General features: G+C 42.1%; 1 protein-coding gene across 2 annotated transcripts in view; it reads left to right on the top strand.

Moving 5' to 3' along the window:
• Positions 1–6,044: 6,044 nt before the first annotated feature.
• Positions 6,045–16,676, top strand: part of LOC147459544 (ubiquitin-conjugating enzyme E2 7) — a 69,906-nt gene continuing 59,274 nt past the window's right edge. For both annotated transcript variants that reach the window (XM_086510794.1, XM_086510793.1), the window contains exons 1-2: positions 6,045–6,204; positions 6,451–6,553. In XM_086510794.1, the coding sequence (XP_086366920.1) occupies positions 6,159–6,204; positions 6,451–6,553 (149 nt within the window). In that variant the 5' untranslated portion in view covers positions 6,045–6,158. The remainder of the gene's footprint in view (positions 6,205–6,450; positions 6,554–16,676) is intronic.

The following is a 16,676-nucleotide window of genomic DNA, read 5'->3' as shown; positions in this document are numbered from 1 at the left end:
CCCAATAGTCTTCTAGGAGACTTAATTCTCATTGGTTTCTTTTATTAAATGTTTTTAAATTAATTAAACTAGATTTACTCTAGCTTAATTTTCATTGGTCCACTTCAAGGGTCATCCAATAGAAATTGGGCACACCTTGTGGGCATCTGGCCTAGGGAGCTGACATGTGTCCCTCATTCCCTTTGTGTAAAGGGAGCCTGTGTGTGTGTGTGTGTGGCTTTCTCTCTCATCCCCTACCTTTAGGGCTCGCCCCCTCCCATGTAGGGATGTGCAAAGACTTTTAGGGCACACACAAAGCATCCAATTTTCCAGGGTTGACCTTTGGACACAACCTTTGAATTTTGGAACCTTAGCATTTTGGAAGTCTTAATGGGCTGAACCTTAGGGTCTTTTTAGCCCATTGTTGCACATGGCTCTTTTGCAGATGGCCCCCCATTTGGATCCCTATTTTCCCTCCTTTGGATCCCTACTGTGGACGGTCTGCTAGCTTAACCAATATTCTAGCTTTTTCTCCCTGGGCCTTCCCCACATTAAATGATCAGTTTAATATGAGAAAATCATTTAGGAGAATTAGATATTGATTATTATGACATCCTCTATCATGCTATAAGAGAGTGTAAGAGTTGGTCTCCTCTTTTCTTGTGTTGTTAACAAAAGCACAAGTGTAGGACCAAGGGGGGGCATGGCTCCTGGGAAAAGATGACTAGGCATGCGAGTTCAGAGGCTTCTAAAGACGAGGCCAAGGGCCAGTTATTAGAGAAGGTGGTTGGATGGAGATGAGCCTGCATTAGTTCCCTTGTCCTTTCAGTAGTATCAGAGCATTTAAGTTTCTAGGGAGGAGAGTCATGGAAGAGCCACTTTTTCATGTGCATGGAGTTGAGGATGTGGCATGGGCAAGCCCCACTTCATGGAGGAGGAAGGAATGGCGAGCTTCACAGTTGGGCAGGCAAGTGTGTCCAAAGGGAAGCGCACTATGCCTGCGAGTATATTTCTTTCATCACCACCTTCAATGGGGCCCTATAGAAGCCCGCACAATTGTTTCTTCTTTTTTCCATGTTGTCTATAGAGCTCGCCATTCCTAACTACCTTTAAGTTCACACTTTTTAGTTGGGTTGAGTTGGGCAACCTATTTTTGGCACCCTCCCCTAATAAGGGCCTTCCCTAGGCCATGCAAGAGGCATTTTGCTTAGCATGCAAGCGCTTGGTAGGGGCCACGATTTTGAATTGCAAGGCAATCTATAGACTTTGAGCACACCATGCAAGGGCTTGGGCAAGGGGCCATGGCAAAAAAACTTTGGAATTCAAACACGAAGCAAGCACAACCTCAAGTCTTCATCCTCAACAAGCTTTTTGAGATTTAAAGAAGATTTGCAACATCACGAAGGTAATGTTGACAAGATGAAGATTAAGTTTGCTCTCTTTTTTTATTTTCTTTCTAGAGAGCAGCAACCAAAGCTTGATCATTAAGGATTTAACACCGATCTGGTTCATCCGATACATAAGGCAATATAGGTTCTCAAGCTTGGGAAGCTACGAAACTCCCGACCATACTAAGTTTCCTTCTGTTCCACTTTCAAGCAACTTCTTATTGGTTTCATAAGAGTTGAATTTGATTTAGTGTCTTAAAAATTGGGTATCACATGCATGGCCTAAGTGCTTGAGGACATGTTACAAAAATAAGTGCTTGAGGATATACTAGGTGCATAAGCAAGCAAAAAGCAATTCAACAAGGGACCTAATCTACCCATTTTTGGACCTTTGCTTTTATATGTAAGTCATCCAAAACAGTGTCTTTGAGTTCAAAAGATCTTTTAAACAAGTCAAGGACCTTATCCACACATATGTGGAATGTGGAAGTTGCCTTGTCAGAAGATTTAACAAGTGCAGGTTAGTAGCAAAAATTTTGTTGATAAAATTTCACTTAGTCACTTTCAAGGAATGTGAGCAGCTAATTTATGAGTTCTAGTGATGGCGACAGCCTATCAAGGCATATGTTATGCCACTTATAACGGATCTTGTCATCAAGGATAGGGAGGAGTGTCTATTGAGTGAAATTACTGAGCCACATCTGGCTACTCAAATTAAAAGCAATGTGTAGCTGTAAGGGCACAAATTTTTAAGAAAAGGCATGTAGGTTTAGTTATTGTGCAGCCATGATTGTGCACGTTATAACATCCCTCATATTATGGAGTTGACAAGTTGCAAGGATCTTGTTCCCTTCAGTAGCAACACAATAGGCTCTTCTTCTTTCAAGAGAATAGTTTGGGATTTACTCCACATATGGAGGGTAAATGTACCCATGGACTTAGACACAAGGTACCAAACTTTTATGTGTCATAGGCAAGTCCCGATGCAGATCAATCACTTGATTGATTTGCATTAGTATGTAAGCAATCTAGTTTTTGAAAGGAATTCTTGAGAAATAAGAGCAGTAAGTTTTTCTCGATTAGAGCATTTGGCTTGAGGTACAATCGATTAGCTGAGAAGTAAGAACAATAATTTTCTCTCAATTAGAGCTTCTTTCTTGAGGTAGGCTCTACTATTAATTGAGAAGTGGGAGCAATTTTTTTTGCTCAATTAGAGCATCTCGCTTGAAGTAGGCTCTACTCTTAGTCGATATCGGTTGAGGCTTCTTTTGGCCAAAGGAACGAGGATATTTGATTGCAATTATTTAGTTTAGTTTTGCTACGATGAGATAGTTCCATCTTCGAGTACATGAGTTGGTATTTATCCAAGTAGATCAATTGATTGTTGAAAGTAGGTTTATATAAAGAAAAAATTGATGTTCTTACAAAGAGTTGTTTCATTGATGTTTTCTAGGACAAAAAATCTCCTTCGAGGGGGGAGTAAGGTTTGGACAAGTGTAGGACCAAAAGGGGGGAAGGGGGCGTTTACGACTTCGAGGCAAGGTCAGAGTTCAGAGGAGGGCTAGGGGCCATAGGCAATAGATTAAGCATAGGGGGATACAAGTGTGAATCACCTCTTGGAGTGTGTGGTTATGGATTGACATACAATGGTTTTGTAAAAGAGAAGCTTAATTTTTTGGCACAAGGTACTTACAAAGAAACTGTTTCACATCCTCTAAGACAAAAATTAAATTGAATAGAGTTACAATGTACACCTCCAAGCACGACTACATCCTATCTTCTTGCATTCAATCTTCAAATACGACACACAATTAGTTAATTACTAACTCAGGACAACAATCCAATACCACTGTAAAAATCCAGCTATTATCTAATCACATACAAGCAATCTTCCATGTTGATCGTTACCCAAGGACTATACACGATGACCATTCACGTGTTGCCAAGATCACGGCGGCTGTATGGACAATTTCTTAACAATAACATGCATACAAATTGGAGTTTTATATTACATAGGACGCAATTTGCATCTTTTATTCAATTTGGGATTATGCCATGCATACAAATCAAACTTTTCGAGTTACATAAAAAGAAAATTGCATCTCTTTTGCAAGTCAAAATCTAGACCATGTCTACAAATTAGGATTTCTTTATTACACAAAAAGAAATCAATAAAGTTATAGCAATAATAGTCTCTTTTGAAGGTTTCAATCTACCTCATCTATACATATCTATCTTTGTGTATTATGCATACAAACCAATACTCAATGGGATGCATGAAACACAATCCAAAGATTCACAACAATAAAATTAACATTCAAGAATTTGTAAATATAATAAAACCATTTAACTATTGATGGTTTTACCTCAAACATAGAGAAAATAATCACCAATTTGTTGTAGATTACTAATGATGTAGAGTTTGATGAATGTGTCCGACAAGAAACTTTGGAACGCCCCAAAGCCTTAAGAACGACTCTTCCAACATTGAAATCGAGGTTTCGTGAAAAAATTTATGATTCGAGTTTCGAGTAGAAAGTTATGACTTTATATTTTACTCAATTGCAATTTTTATTGGAAGAAAATAAGCAACCACACTCTAATATCATGTCGATAAAAAAGAGGAAGAGAAAAAGAGAAACACGATATGTAGAGATCGCAACCCCAAAGTGTGTTGAATACTCACACTAGATGATGCATATATAGAGGAGACTCGAGTGCTATATATAGGGTAGCTTCATATACAAGCCATCACATAGAGTAACCTCATATATAAGCTCACTGTTATAAAATGAAGTCCTTCACAAGCCTTTGCCAATGAAGTGCTAAAATGAAGTCCCTCACAAGCCTTTTTTTAAAGATCCGAAACAATTAGAAATATGAGGTACTTAGGTATTTATGTCCAGGAAGCTATAAATTTGTGATACTTAGTTGGAAAAGGCAAAGAGAGATCACATTGTTCAATTTTTGCCTTAAGCATGCTTAACATTAAACTTCTAATCCTCACACAAGTACATGACTTGTTGCAAGACTCTGACATATATTTCATGAAAGAATTTGTCATATGCAAGGACAAAATTCTATGTACACTTATGACAAGGTTCCAAAAGTCCATGGTTATTTGTAACATCAATGGAGGATATAAATAGCAATTGGGACTCAACCACTCGTGGGAAGAAGGGCTAAGACTAAGATTAGAAGATGGACCAAATTGAATCCAAGTGCCCTTTTCATTATCAATGTGCTCCATGTGCTAATCTTGGCCTTAAACCTTTGTCCCCTAGGTAATCTAGCTCAAGTTGTCATCCATATCCTTCGTTCATGTCACACTACAGGTATATGAGGATCGAAGTATAGTATGACACGGTTTTTGAAAGTCCAAGGGGTGACATAGGTACTCAAAGAACAAAAATCATTGAATGTTTATGCATATGACAAGAATAGAGCAACCACATGGTGGGTAATAGTTTTTATTGGAATCTTTGGAGATGCTTCTCTTTGCTAAGTTCAATTGATTAAAAGCTCTCTCAGAAACAGCTATAACTCACTCTCTCTCTCTCTCTCTCTCTCTCTCTCTCTCCCCCCCCCCCCCCCTGTGTGTGTGTGTGTGCACGCATTGTCCCATTGCCACTCTATTGCACATCCTTGTGAGGGAGAAGGACAACTCTATTGCTTGCATCATCAAGATATAGGGTCTGTGTGTGTGTGTGTGTGTCCATCTCTCAACTTGCACGCATTCCCTACCTTGCAATCCTTTGATATTGCCATGTCAATGGCAATATTAAAAGGTTATAAGAAATATAAAGTAGCATCATTGTTGGTTTGGGAGTAGATTAAATTTTTGAATTGGAGTGTGTGAGTATGCCAGACAAACAGATGAACGATAGTGTTAGTTTATGTTGCTTATACCATAACACTATCGTTTGGTTATAAGAAGAATATGAGCAAGAACATCTTGAATGGATGGTGGCCTAAGATGTTAAAAAGATCACTATCGAGCCACATGATGGCAAGCCCCCTTTGCGTTTTGTATCTTTGTTCTCCCATTTCCCCCTAATACCCACCTTTTTAAGTACTACAAATGTCTAATGTACATTGAATTATTAGTTTTCCAAATTTTAGGGTGCTATGTACTTGTGGTAACCATCATCGGGACTAAATAACACGGGGTTTTGAATGAAGACCCCATCATGGGATCCATGGCACGAACTATGCGCGCCAAAGCCGAGGTAGGCTCGACTATTTGATTTTAAACGGACTTGTCCGAGTTTACTTTTCCCTGCAAGAGTTTACCTTATAGGTTTTCTTTCGCACCTTGAGGACAACGAAATGCACGCGCACGCATGGTTTACTCATCATGCTACCATGATCCAGGTTGTGGGTTCGAATCGCAAGGGGGATGTTGACCTCGCTTTTTTGTTGGCTGTCGATCATCCTCGCCTCGAGATGCACACATGCCCTCGAGATGCACACATGCTCTGCTTGCCGTCGATCCCATGATGAGGTCTTCATTGAAGACCCCATGCTCTTTACTCACGTGGGGTAACCATAGTAAGAGAAATGATGTGTTTGCAATAATCACAAAACAAACTTGATTGCAGAAGTAAATAACCAGTATAGAATTCCTCATGAGACCTAATAATTGTTTGTTGATGTAAAATTCCCTTTGGTAAGATGCGCACTATCGACGTAATTAGTTTCCATGACACTCTCATAGGCTAGTAAAGCTTTTCATTATGTGTCAAAAGCTATTTACATTAGGCGAGAGAGAGAGAGAGAGAGAGAGAGAGTATGGCGGACACTCAAGCCAGCCTCCTGCTTCGCAAGCAGCTGAAAGGTACGCACGAGGCGTAAATTGTATGAGGGTGGCAGCTTGATGCTTGATCAAAGTTAAGTGTAGGATCAGAGCCCACATGGGTATGGGGGTGCCAATTTGATGGGATCTTGCAGCTAACCTGAGTTCATGGCCGGACCCACCATGGTTTAGGCGCTCCTGTTTGATGGGTTCTTGCAGCTGACCGGGCTAACGATCAGACTCAACGTGGTGGCAATCTCATGCCTTGGTATGTTGATATGTGTGCAGATCTGGCCAGGCGCCCAGTGGAAGGTTTTTCAGCTGGACTTGTCGATGATTCGAATATCTTCGAGTGGAACGTTACCATCATTGGTCCACCTGACACTCTCTAGTAAGTGCCAGCTTCTTGTTTGATCAGCTCATCACTAATGTCAGGCACTGTTGTAGCGCTGATATATCTGGCCACCATGTTATCCAAGTCGACCTTATAGTTTTATTCAGCGTCTATGTCTGATGGGAGATCATGCAAATCTAAAGTAGTAGTTTGCAAGTGGCTGCTTTATGAGAAGCGTCAAGCGTCAAGGACAAGAGCAAGGATGACGAAACTTGTAGTGTTGTGGGTGAAGTTCAATTTTTTTTTGTAAATTGCAGCAAACCATGTGTTTGCTGCGATTGATCAATTATATAAGTCACTTGGCCTGATTTAGCCTTTGTGTCATATTATTGTTAGCGTGCCATCATGCTGTACTCAATGTGCCTAAGTGAATGAGAAGGCATCTTGTTTTATTTGTTGTGTCGATACTGTACTTTGCAAAGTTGAGGGGAATGAGAGATTAAAGATGGGCAGAAGGGACAATAACAATACAAGATTGTTTGATCATGATGGTGCTCAACTGGGCAATGTGCATAGAGAAGATATTGAAACAAGAGAATTAAAATCAGACAATATGATGGTGCTCAACTGGGCAATGTGGATAGAGAAGATATTGAAACAAGAGAATTAAAATCAGACAATATGAGGTTACTGCTTAAAAAGCTAATTATTGGTATGATACTGCCTTCTCTTGATATTTTCACTTTTCATCTCGTCACCCAAAGAAGCGGAAGTTCATTTGTGTCATGTGGGTCCATGAGACCAACTAAAAGTTAGATGGTTCATTGGATAAGCACAAAGCTTAGTTGGTAGCTAAAGGCTTTTTTCAGCAGCCCGATGTTGACTACATTGAAACCTTTGCACCGACTACACGTACGGTGACTATTTGGATAATTTTGGCCCTTGTAGATGATCGACTTGTATTAGATGGATACCAAATCAGCTTTGTGATGTAGAGGAGGTGGTGTATGTGGAGCAACCTCTTGGTTTCTCAGTCCCATGATCAAAAGACAAGTTTTAAAGGCTGTGAAACGTGAAGTAGGCTCCTCGTGCTTGGTACCAGAAGATTGATCTCTTCTTCCTATGCGCTTCGCCTTTCTCGAGACTGCGACTCATACCTTTTCAGAGAAGGTGGATTGGTGATGCTTGTTATCCTCTCGTTATTACAAGTAGCCATGTAGTGGTGGAGACGATGGCTAACGAGTTTGAAATAATAGATCTGGGATTTTTTGAGCAGACATAGGAGGGTATGCTCCTCTTTGATTAGCGGTATGTCCATGGGTTGTTGGAGGCCTTTGCCATAACCAACTGTAAGCCGATCTCTTTTTTGATGGATCCCAACTCCAAGTTGTCCCTTCAGAGGTAGCGGATGCTACCAAGCATTGGAAACTCTTGGTTCCCTCATTTGGCGTTTTGACCTCAATTTCATGGTTGGACTTTGTAGTTCATTCATGTAGAAGCCCACGAAGTCACAATGGTAGGAAGCTCTTTTGATCTTATGATATTTCTAAGAGTCATAGTTTTTTCCTATTTAATGATTCTTTAAGTGCTAGGCTTCATTATGGCTAAGTTTGCCTTGCATCTCTAGAGGTATGACAGCAACTCAGTACGCAGATCTTTGTATTAAATGTATGCTCATGTGTGTACGTGTGTGTGGTGTGAGTGTGTGGGAGCATATATTGAGTACCTAGTTCTACACCCACTATTGGGCACTGACAACGTTAGTGGGAATGTTGTAGTATTTAGTCAATATTATGCATGATGGTTATATTGTCTCATGGGTGACTACCATGAGTCCATACCTTGCACTTTTCTTTAAGGGTGAATCTGGGCATATCGTGGATTCATCTTGGTATATTTTTTAGTCGTATAGAAGACATGTAGGCTTCACATTGTGAAGTTTTTGTCCGAGTTACGACCAATTGATATTGTGCTAATTCTTTCTATCTTCTGTGGTGCGTATGTCCTGTCAACTACCACTTTTTTGTGCTAAATTTTCCTATTTTGTGATTCTTTTAGTCCTAGGCTTCATTATGGATGAGTCTGAGTTATGACAGAAAGTTGACACTCAGATGCAGATCTTTGTATTCATGTATGCTTGTGTGTGTGCATGCATGTGTGGTGTGAGTGTGTGGGAGCATAGATAGAGTACCTAGTTCTACACCCACTATTGGGCATTGACGACGTTAGTGGGGATGTAATATTTAGTCAATACTATGCATGATGGAGCTGATTTTATTGTCTCGTGGGTGACTACCATGAGACTATACCTTGCACTTTACCTTAAGGGCGAATTTAGGCATATCTTGGATTCAGCTAGGTATATATAGTTGTTTAAGCATCTAGTATGATGCTAGAGGTACGGACTCTTGGATTAGTCTTCAAGGATGGAGTGATTTCAGTCGGGGTGCACATTTAGACACGACGTAACAAGGAATGGCCATTTTCAGGTCCCCGGTCCTCGTTCCCATCCCAATTTCCCGTTCCGAATCCCCGTTTCGTGTTTCAAACGTGAGTATCCAAAACAGGGAATGGTATTTCATGCCTGTTGCCGTTCCCCGTTCCCCGTTCCGATTTCTCGTTCGTGGTAACTTTAAGACACGATGTTCGATTACAAGATACACCTTTTCTATTTTTCGGGAGCAGTTTCTTGGGGCAATAAGAAGCAGCTTACTGTCGCCTTATCTTGCATACTTGGGGAGTATTGGAGTGTTATTTGCGAGTCTATTTGGTTGAGGAGGTTACTTATTGGGATAGGTTTCCCGTAGTAGACTATTACAATTTACTTCGAGAACCAGAGTTGTAAAGCTATCACAAGGGATCGAGTATGTCACGGTAGGACCAAGCATATATAGATACAATAATCCAAGCTTATATAGATACATTATCATTTTATTCTAGAGAAGACCCTGGATGGGTTGTCACATGCACGTCTCTATGCGCCACATGGACATGCTAACAGCATGTCTTTGGAGCCGAGGTTTGTCTACAAAGTCCGACGAATTTATTTCTGCCAGTTTTGTGACTTTGTTTGGAGGGCCTACATGTCCGGACAAGTCTATATAAGGTTTTGTAGTTTTGGAACCCTCTTGTCGTCAAAGAAAGTGCCCACAAAAGATTGATACTCTTTGAAAATCCTATCCATCATTCGGTTGAATGTTGTTGGATCATTCGTAAGTCCAAAAGGCATAACCAAATATTCGTACAAACCAAAGGTTGTCCGGATAGCTGACTTATAGACATCCCCAGGAGCAATTCGGATCTAATTATATCCACTCTTTGGATCAATTCTGCTAAAACAAGAGGATCCCTGTAGTGTGTCAAGTATATCATCGATCCTTGGAATAGAGAATTTGTTCTTGATGGTGATTTTATTGAGAGCTCTATAGTCAATGCACATCCTCCAAGATCCGCCTTTTCTTTAATACTAGCAACACCGGAGAGCAGACAGGTGAAGTGCTAGGTTGGATGAGACCCTTCTCAAGAAGTTCTTTTACTTGGTTCATTATCTCTTCATTTTCGGCCCTACTAACTCGCTAAGGTGGTGTACTTCTGGGAATCAAATCAATTGTGTGGTCCTTAGGACGAGGTGGAGGTAACTCGCCTGGCAGGCCTTCAGAGAAATAGTCAGCCTGTATATGCAGAAATTCTTGTCGTTCCTTTTCCAATTCAGACTTATTTGATCGTTCCATCATTCAGTTCATTCAAAAAGATCGAGTAAACAAAAAGATTGTATTTCATTAATTTGGAAATGGCTGAAGCCGATACAAGTGGGACAGACTCGCCCTTCAATTTTACATCAATACTATTTCTTTGCCCTTCTCATTCTTCAAAGTCGCTTTCGTGGCCCTATAATCAACCACAATACTAATCAACCACAATACTGTTCTTGTGGAACCAAGGGATTCCTAGGAGGACGTCACACCCTTCCAAAGGCATGATGTAAAAGTCCTTGTGCCCTAGATACCCTTGACAATGCAAACGGAGTTTGCCAATGACAGGTGTAATGGCAACATCTCGTCTGGGTGTCGCTAGAACAGCCTCTGCCTGTGGCCCCATTCTGTCGGGCGTGATTCCAAGTCGAGCCGCCAATTCGGGTGAAATGAAGTTGGCCTTGGCTCCTCTGTCAAAGAAGATGAGGGCTTCTTGATCTCGTACTTTGCCCCATGCAGGGCAAAGTCTTGTGCTTTCATCCATCTGATCTGGTCGGTCTCCACACAATCCGGTACCAGTCTTGCTTTCATCTTTCCTTTTCTGCCATGTTCTTTGGTTGCTTTGGAACTCTCTGGCCTATCTTCTGATGTGGCTCGTGTGCCTTTTTGGGGCACCGTGCGGCAATATGCCCTTGTTTGCCACAATCAAGACACTTGCATTCTTTGAGGTACTTGGATTTCTATTTCTCCGTTAAACAGGGACGAGTATCTTTCTTCTTCTGAAACTTCTTTTTTCTTTTGTTGTCATTGGTTGAATTTTGTCCGGTCCTTGGCGTCAACTGTTGATCTGTGGGATAAGTCAGGTTACCCGAATGCATAGCAAACCCTTGCTTAGCATGTCCCATTAATTGCTGGATGGACTCGGATTTTTGTAGTAAACAATAATCTCAAAGCTCCTTAAGAGAGTCCACAGCAAACCGCTCAATTTGTTGCTTAAAGCTGATCTTTTTGAAGGAAGAGGCAGGTAAAAAAGCATCCCAAAACCTTTTGCAGAATGAATCCAAAGTGTCTCCCTTGGTCATTTGAAGATGATTCCAAGCTGTAATCATATCGCGTTCGTACTCGCGAGTGAGCCAAGAGGAAATCAAAACTCGCTTGAATTTAAGCCACTTGATTGGTGCTTCTTTTCGTAAGAGAAGAGTGGACCACCATGTTCGAGCATTTCCTTTCAGATAAGATACCACCCTTCTAATCTTTGAGTGTTATGAGTAACGCCCTTCAAAAAAAGCTATGTCAAATGGCAAGGGCTTTGTGGGCATCTCTAAACCCTGAAAAAGTATCAAATTTGACTGCTTGTCCCACCTTCCTTGAATTCTTTGGTCTTGGCATTCTTGTCTTCAAGAAAGTTGTATTGATTTGCTCTATAAAAATGCTTCCTCTTCGGATAAAACATCTGGTCCTCAGAGTCCAAACTCTCAGAAGAGGATGAATCCTCGTTAAAACTGTCAAAAAATTGTCGGGATCTGCGGTGGGATCTGCTTTTCTTGGCCGCCTTCTTCTTCTTTTTATGTATGTGGTTCTTTCGTCGTTTCTTGCCCTTTTTGTCCTCATCACTCGAATCAGAAGAGTAAGAGCTATCCGAACTGTCAGAAGAAGATGAGGACGAACTGGACAATTCCTCAAAGCGTACATGCTTCTTCTATTTCTTGCATTCGCAAAAGAAGATTGACGACCCAAATAGCTAGGTAGTCTGTTCCCTTGTTGCGTTTCTTAAGTTGCTTCTTCGACCCCAAAAGTTGGTTGACTTGTCTTTCGACAACGTCATCGAGTTCATCTTCAGTAAACATCCGTGGGACAGGAGGTTTCTTGAGGGCTGACTTTAATGGGAATCCGATGGATGTCTGCCGTCAGGAATGCACTTCATCGATTGGGTGTCGGGTCAAAAATTTGGCATATTAGGGATCCTTCAAAAACTGGAGCATTGCTTTGTGCAATCATCAACCTGCCGTTGACGTTGCATCTCCATTAATTGGTACTTCGTAGGCTGAGGTGGGCCGTACTCTTCATCTGTTGTTCCATTTGAATTTCCCGTGCTGCCATCCGCTCCATAATTGTCGGGTGGGTTTGTTTGATTCTTGCGAGAATCATCTCCTGAATCCATGTGCGCCGCAGGAAAAAGGATCGGATTTCCTGTTTAGAAGAGAAATTGGCTGAGCTCTGATACCACTGCGACAGACTTAGGCATCCCAAGTCGAGAGTCTGGCCCAACACGAGAGAATTACTTAAAAATACTCCACACTTTAATCGCAGTTCAATTGAGTCGACACGGCCTGGTGTAGTTTTGTGCCCAAAGAGATTGGCCCCAAAGTCTGGCGCCCCTTTCGGTATTTATTTTTTATGAGCAAAAGTTACAATGCCCGCGGGTCCTCTCTGCTCTGAAGCTCGTCAACAATCTGAGCTAGAGAGTGGCTCTGGGGTTCAATTTAAAGGCCTTGAGGGCTCTCAAAAGCAGTTACATGAAAAGCTTCAAACTCAAAAGCATTGGTTCCCAAAAGTTGCCAGCACTCTTTGCAAAAATTCCGTACAAGCTTGCCGTAAAAAACGGAGCGTGCGTACGGCTTGCCACATCAGCCAGCCAACGCAATTTGTGGAGGGTCCGTACAACTGCGACGTCAGCGAGTGTCGATTGGTCGTGCCACGTCATAATTTTGTGACATAGCCTAATGCTAAACCATTGGTGATTAGGGAGCACGCTTCCAAAGTTCTACTGCAAATGTGCAAAGCATTTATTTGTGTGTTTTTGTTGCCATGTCTGGTGCAAATTGTTGTCGTTGCGTTTGTTGATACTTCTCCTCCCCTTCAAATGTGTCGTTAAAATCTTGAAAGTTATGCCGATGGCAGCATGACGTGTGTGCCAAGTTTTTGTGCAAATATGTGTGAGGATAGTCTTACCCAATGTCGGGCAGTGTCTGATTCTTGTACCAGTTAGGTCATCTTCATGAAGCCAAGTGTAATGATGCTTTGTGTCCAATGCAAATGAGTAAATGCAAGTGGTGTGTGTAAAAATTCATGGCTTAAAGTTTTCAAGATCTCGAGATTGCTTGATCTCGTGCTTGTGTGAGCAATGTTGCATACATTTTTCAAATTTGGTGACTCCTCTTTTTGTGCAGCTAGGATCAAATGTCTTGACATACATTTCATTGGCTATTTGAGCTTGGCCTGCAAGAGGCCTAAGGCCATAGATCCTTTCGAAGGAGGGTGTCTGAGCAGGTAGCATTACGGGAGCAACCCTCAATAAATTGACAACAAAAGTATAAGCCCTTGGAAAATCAAGAGAGCAGATATTGAGAAGTCTGGTGAGGATGTGTCGCACACCTCAACAAGCCTCCCCGTGTGCATTATTGTGACACACCCCGATTGGGCCCTCCACATGAAAGGGAATGGCGTTGTGGCGAAAACGAGACTGATTTGTTCATGGTTGTGTTATTGTGTTTAGAGAGAGAGAGAGAGAGAGAGAGAGAGAGAGAGAGAGAGAGAGAGAGAGAGAGAGAGAGAGAGAGAGAGAGAGAGAGAGAGAGAGAGAGAGAGAGAGAGAGAGACTAATTAAAGTGGCAAATCATAAGTAGATTGATATATGCCAAAAAATGAGTACAAAGTGGGCTAGAGTGTAACAGACTTGGACACCCCAAGACGAGAATCTGACACGTAACACGAGAGAATCACTTAAAATACTTCACAACTTTAAGATTTGAGTCGACACGGCCAGGCGTAGTTCCGTGGCCAGAGGTATTGGCCCCAAAATCTAGCGCCCCTTTTGCTATTTATTTTTATGTTAATGCTTGAGCAAAGCACAACACCCACGGGACCTCTACTCTCAGACTTTGCGTCAAGATGCTCTGCAGAGTGAGGCCCCAAGGGTCTATTTATTCTTACAAGGGATGCCCCAAAAGCAGAGCCCCAAAAGCATTTAGTTCAAAAGCAATAGCTTAAAAGCATCTAATCTCCAAAAACTGCCCAAAAAGCAGCCAGCGCAATTGGCAAAAATCCGTATAGCTGTCCATGTGGCATGTTAGCGGGAAATGCAGCGATCTGTAAAGCTGCCAGGTCAGTGCGATTCACGGAGGATTGTACAGCTACCACGTCACCTGTCCGGGCAGTCTACCACGTCATCAATTTGTGGCATACCCCCCTCTTGAAAGTATTGTAATCGCCCTTGATCATGCCTGCAAAATGAGACAAGCCATAAACCAATTCAGTAGACACTGACTCTAAGTACCGACGCACTAGACGACACAAATCCAACACGTGTACAAAGAGGACAGCTGCATCACATTCACATCACATTCAGATCATATCACATAGAATCCATTCAGATCTAGGACCATGATCTTGGCGACATATTTGGCAATCGCATCTAGATCCACACCGGATCTCACTTATGTCGGATTACCTAATCCTTATTGCGATCATGTCCACAGATTTCTTAAGACCAAAATGGTGCAGTCATTTCATCAATCATTCCATGTGCACTCAAACACAATCATGTGCGAGTAATCATTTCTAGGAATTCCAGTTCATCAATCAGACAGTGAGTTTTTATTGAACAAAGTGTTTCAATCATTCATTTCTAGTCATCTTATCGCTTTGTTGCCATCTCATCCGTTGAGAACTCTTAATGTGCTCACCACAGTTTCATTCAATCATGCATCATCAATCATTATCATGATTCAAAAATTCATTATTCTTATCGTTATCAGGTTCATTTTGGAGCTGTCATTGGTTCGAAATCGTCATCATCTTATTCTGCTTCTCCATAAAACATTAGTTTCATACGTAAATGAAAGTCATCTTTGGAAAATTTCTATTTCAAAGTTCTTCATTCACACACTTAGTTCATACTGAACATAGTGTTTCAATCATTCAGCCTAGTCATCTCATCCGTCCAGAAGTCTTGATGCACCTAGATCCGTGTGTAGCCATCTCATCTTGCAGCAACTCTTGATGCACTCACCACAATATCTGTCACGAGGACGTGGCAGTTATTAACCATGTCACAGAGATGTGGCAATTGCTAACCTTGGTTGTTGGTTTCTTTCCAATGGGGTTTATTTTATTTATTTTGAGACCCTCTTTTTGAAGTAGCAAATGGTCGGACATTGTATGGCCAATGTGAACGGTAGATTCACCCGCAGACGGGAAGTGGTCGGCACTGGAATTCGTATGGTAAGAGGATGTCTAGGCTCAGAGCAAGATCATATAGGTCCCCCCGTCGCACTTAGCAAGTTGGTGGATACTAGGAAGTGAACTCAATTAAGGCGTAAAGTCAAGGTGGGACTACCAACAAAGAGTATCCGACAGTTGGGCCACATTGCAATTTTGGATGCGGTCCCAATGAGGATAGATGGTCAGAAGACCAGTGGGAGCCCAACGGAAGCATCTCCTAAAATTTAGGGAACTGCTATTTTGGGCCGTGAAATGTGTTCGCGTCATTACCTCCGGTATGACTAGGGGAACATTTTACAACTCTGCCGCGAAGTCAACTGGGCAACCGGTCAGGATATTTTTAAGCGGCAAGCCCGAAACGGGCAAATGCTTGTAAATGCGCCAAGTGTTAACTTTTCATGCACTTTCCTCTTGCAGAAGAATTGGCGCTGAATTTAGAGAAGGGAGAGGCTTCATTTGCAACCGGTCACAGCTTAAGAGCTATGGAGTGCTTCCTTTCCCTCTCATGTACAGTGTGGTGCTAGGAGTGATGCCCTGCACACTACACACTGCTCTCTCTCTCCCCTACGTGCAGTTATGTGATGCCCCACAAGAGGGCTCCTCATTTGACTGATGTACAGTTGTGTGGGTGCATGCTTTTGTGCTGAGGCAAGAGCCTCCTTGAGCAGGAACAGGGGTAGCTAGCTGCTGCTCCAAAGCGGGCACTGGTGAGGGTCATAACCTCACCATACAGGTGCAAAATCAGCGCTGTGTATGCGCTGTATATTTACTGTTTTTCAGCCATACGGACGCCAGGATCATTGGGAATCGTGCCCCACTGGCAAAGGACAATTAGGGGACTGTTTGGGGCTGAAAACAGGGCAAAAACCAGTAAATACAGCGTGCTGAATTTACTGTTTTTGGACAGGAATCAGAGGGTATACGACAGTGCAAGCGAGTTCCAGCAGGGAAATGGGTTTCGCGCAAGTTTTGGGGCTGTTACGTTGCCGAAATTTGGCCAAATCAAATGGTATCTAGGTGGATACACGTGAAGGATTCCCAGGACCTTACCTTGTAATTTACCCTCCTAAAGAATAAAGAAATACCGAAAGGGGCGCCAATTTTGGGGCCTACAGGTTGTCGGCGTCTGCTCGGAGCATTCTAGCTTCCGAGCTGTGTGTGTATTCAAGTGTTAACTCCCGTCGCAGGTTCTCTTTGCAAAGTTCTCTGTGTGAGTGTATAAAGTAAAGAATTTCGGGTGAAAGCCAACGCCTACCGCCCTACGG

Source organism: Adiantum capillus-veneris, chromosome 4, assembly GCF_014529385.1.
Source record: "Adiantum capillus-veneris isolate H3 chromosome 4, ASM1452938v2, whole genome shotgun sequence".
Lineage (NCBI taxonomy): Eukaryota > Viridiplantae > Streptophyta > Polypodiopsida > Polypodiales > Pteridaceae > Adiantum > Adiantum capillus-veneris.
Note: the sequence above shows the minus strand (reverse complement) of the source record. Positions and strands in the feature narration are given on the sequence as shown.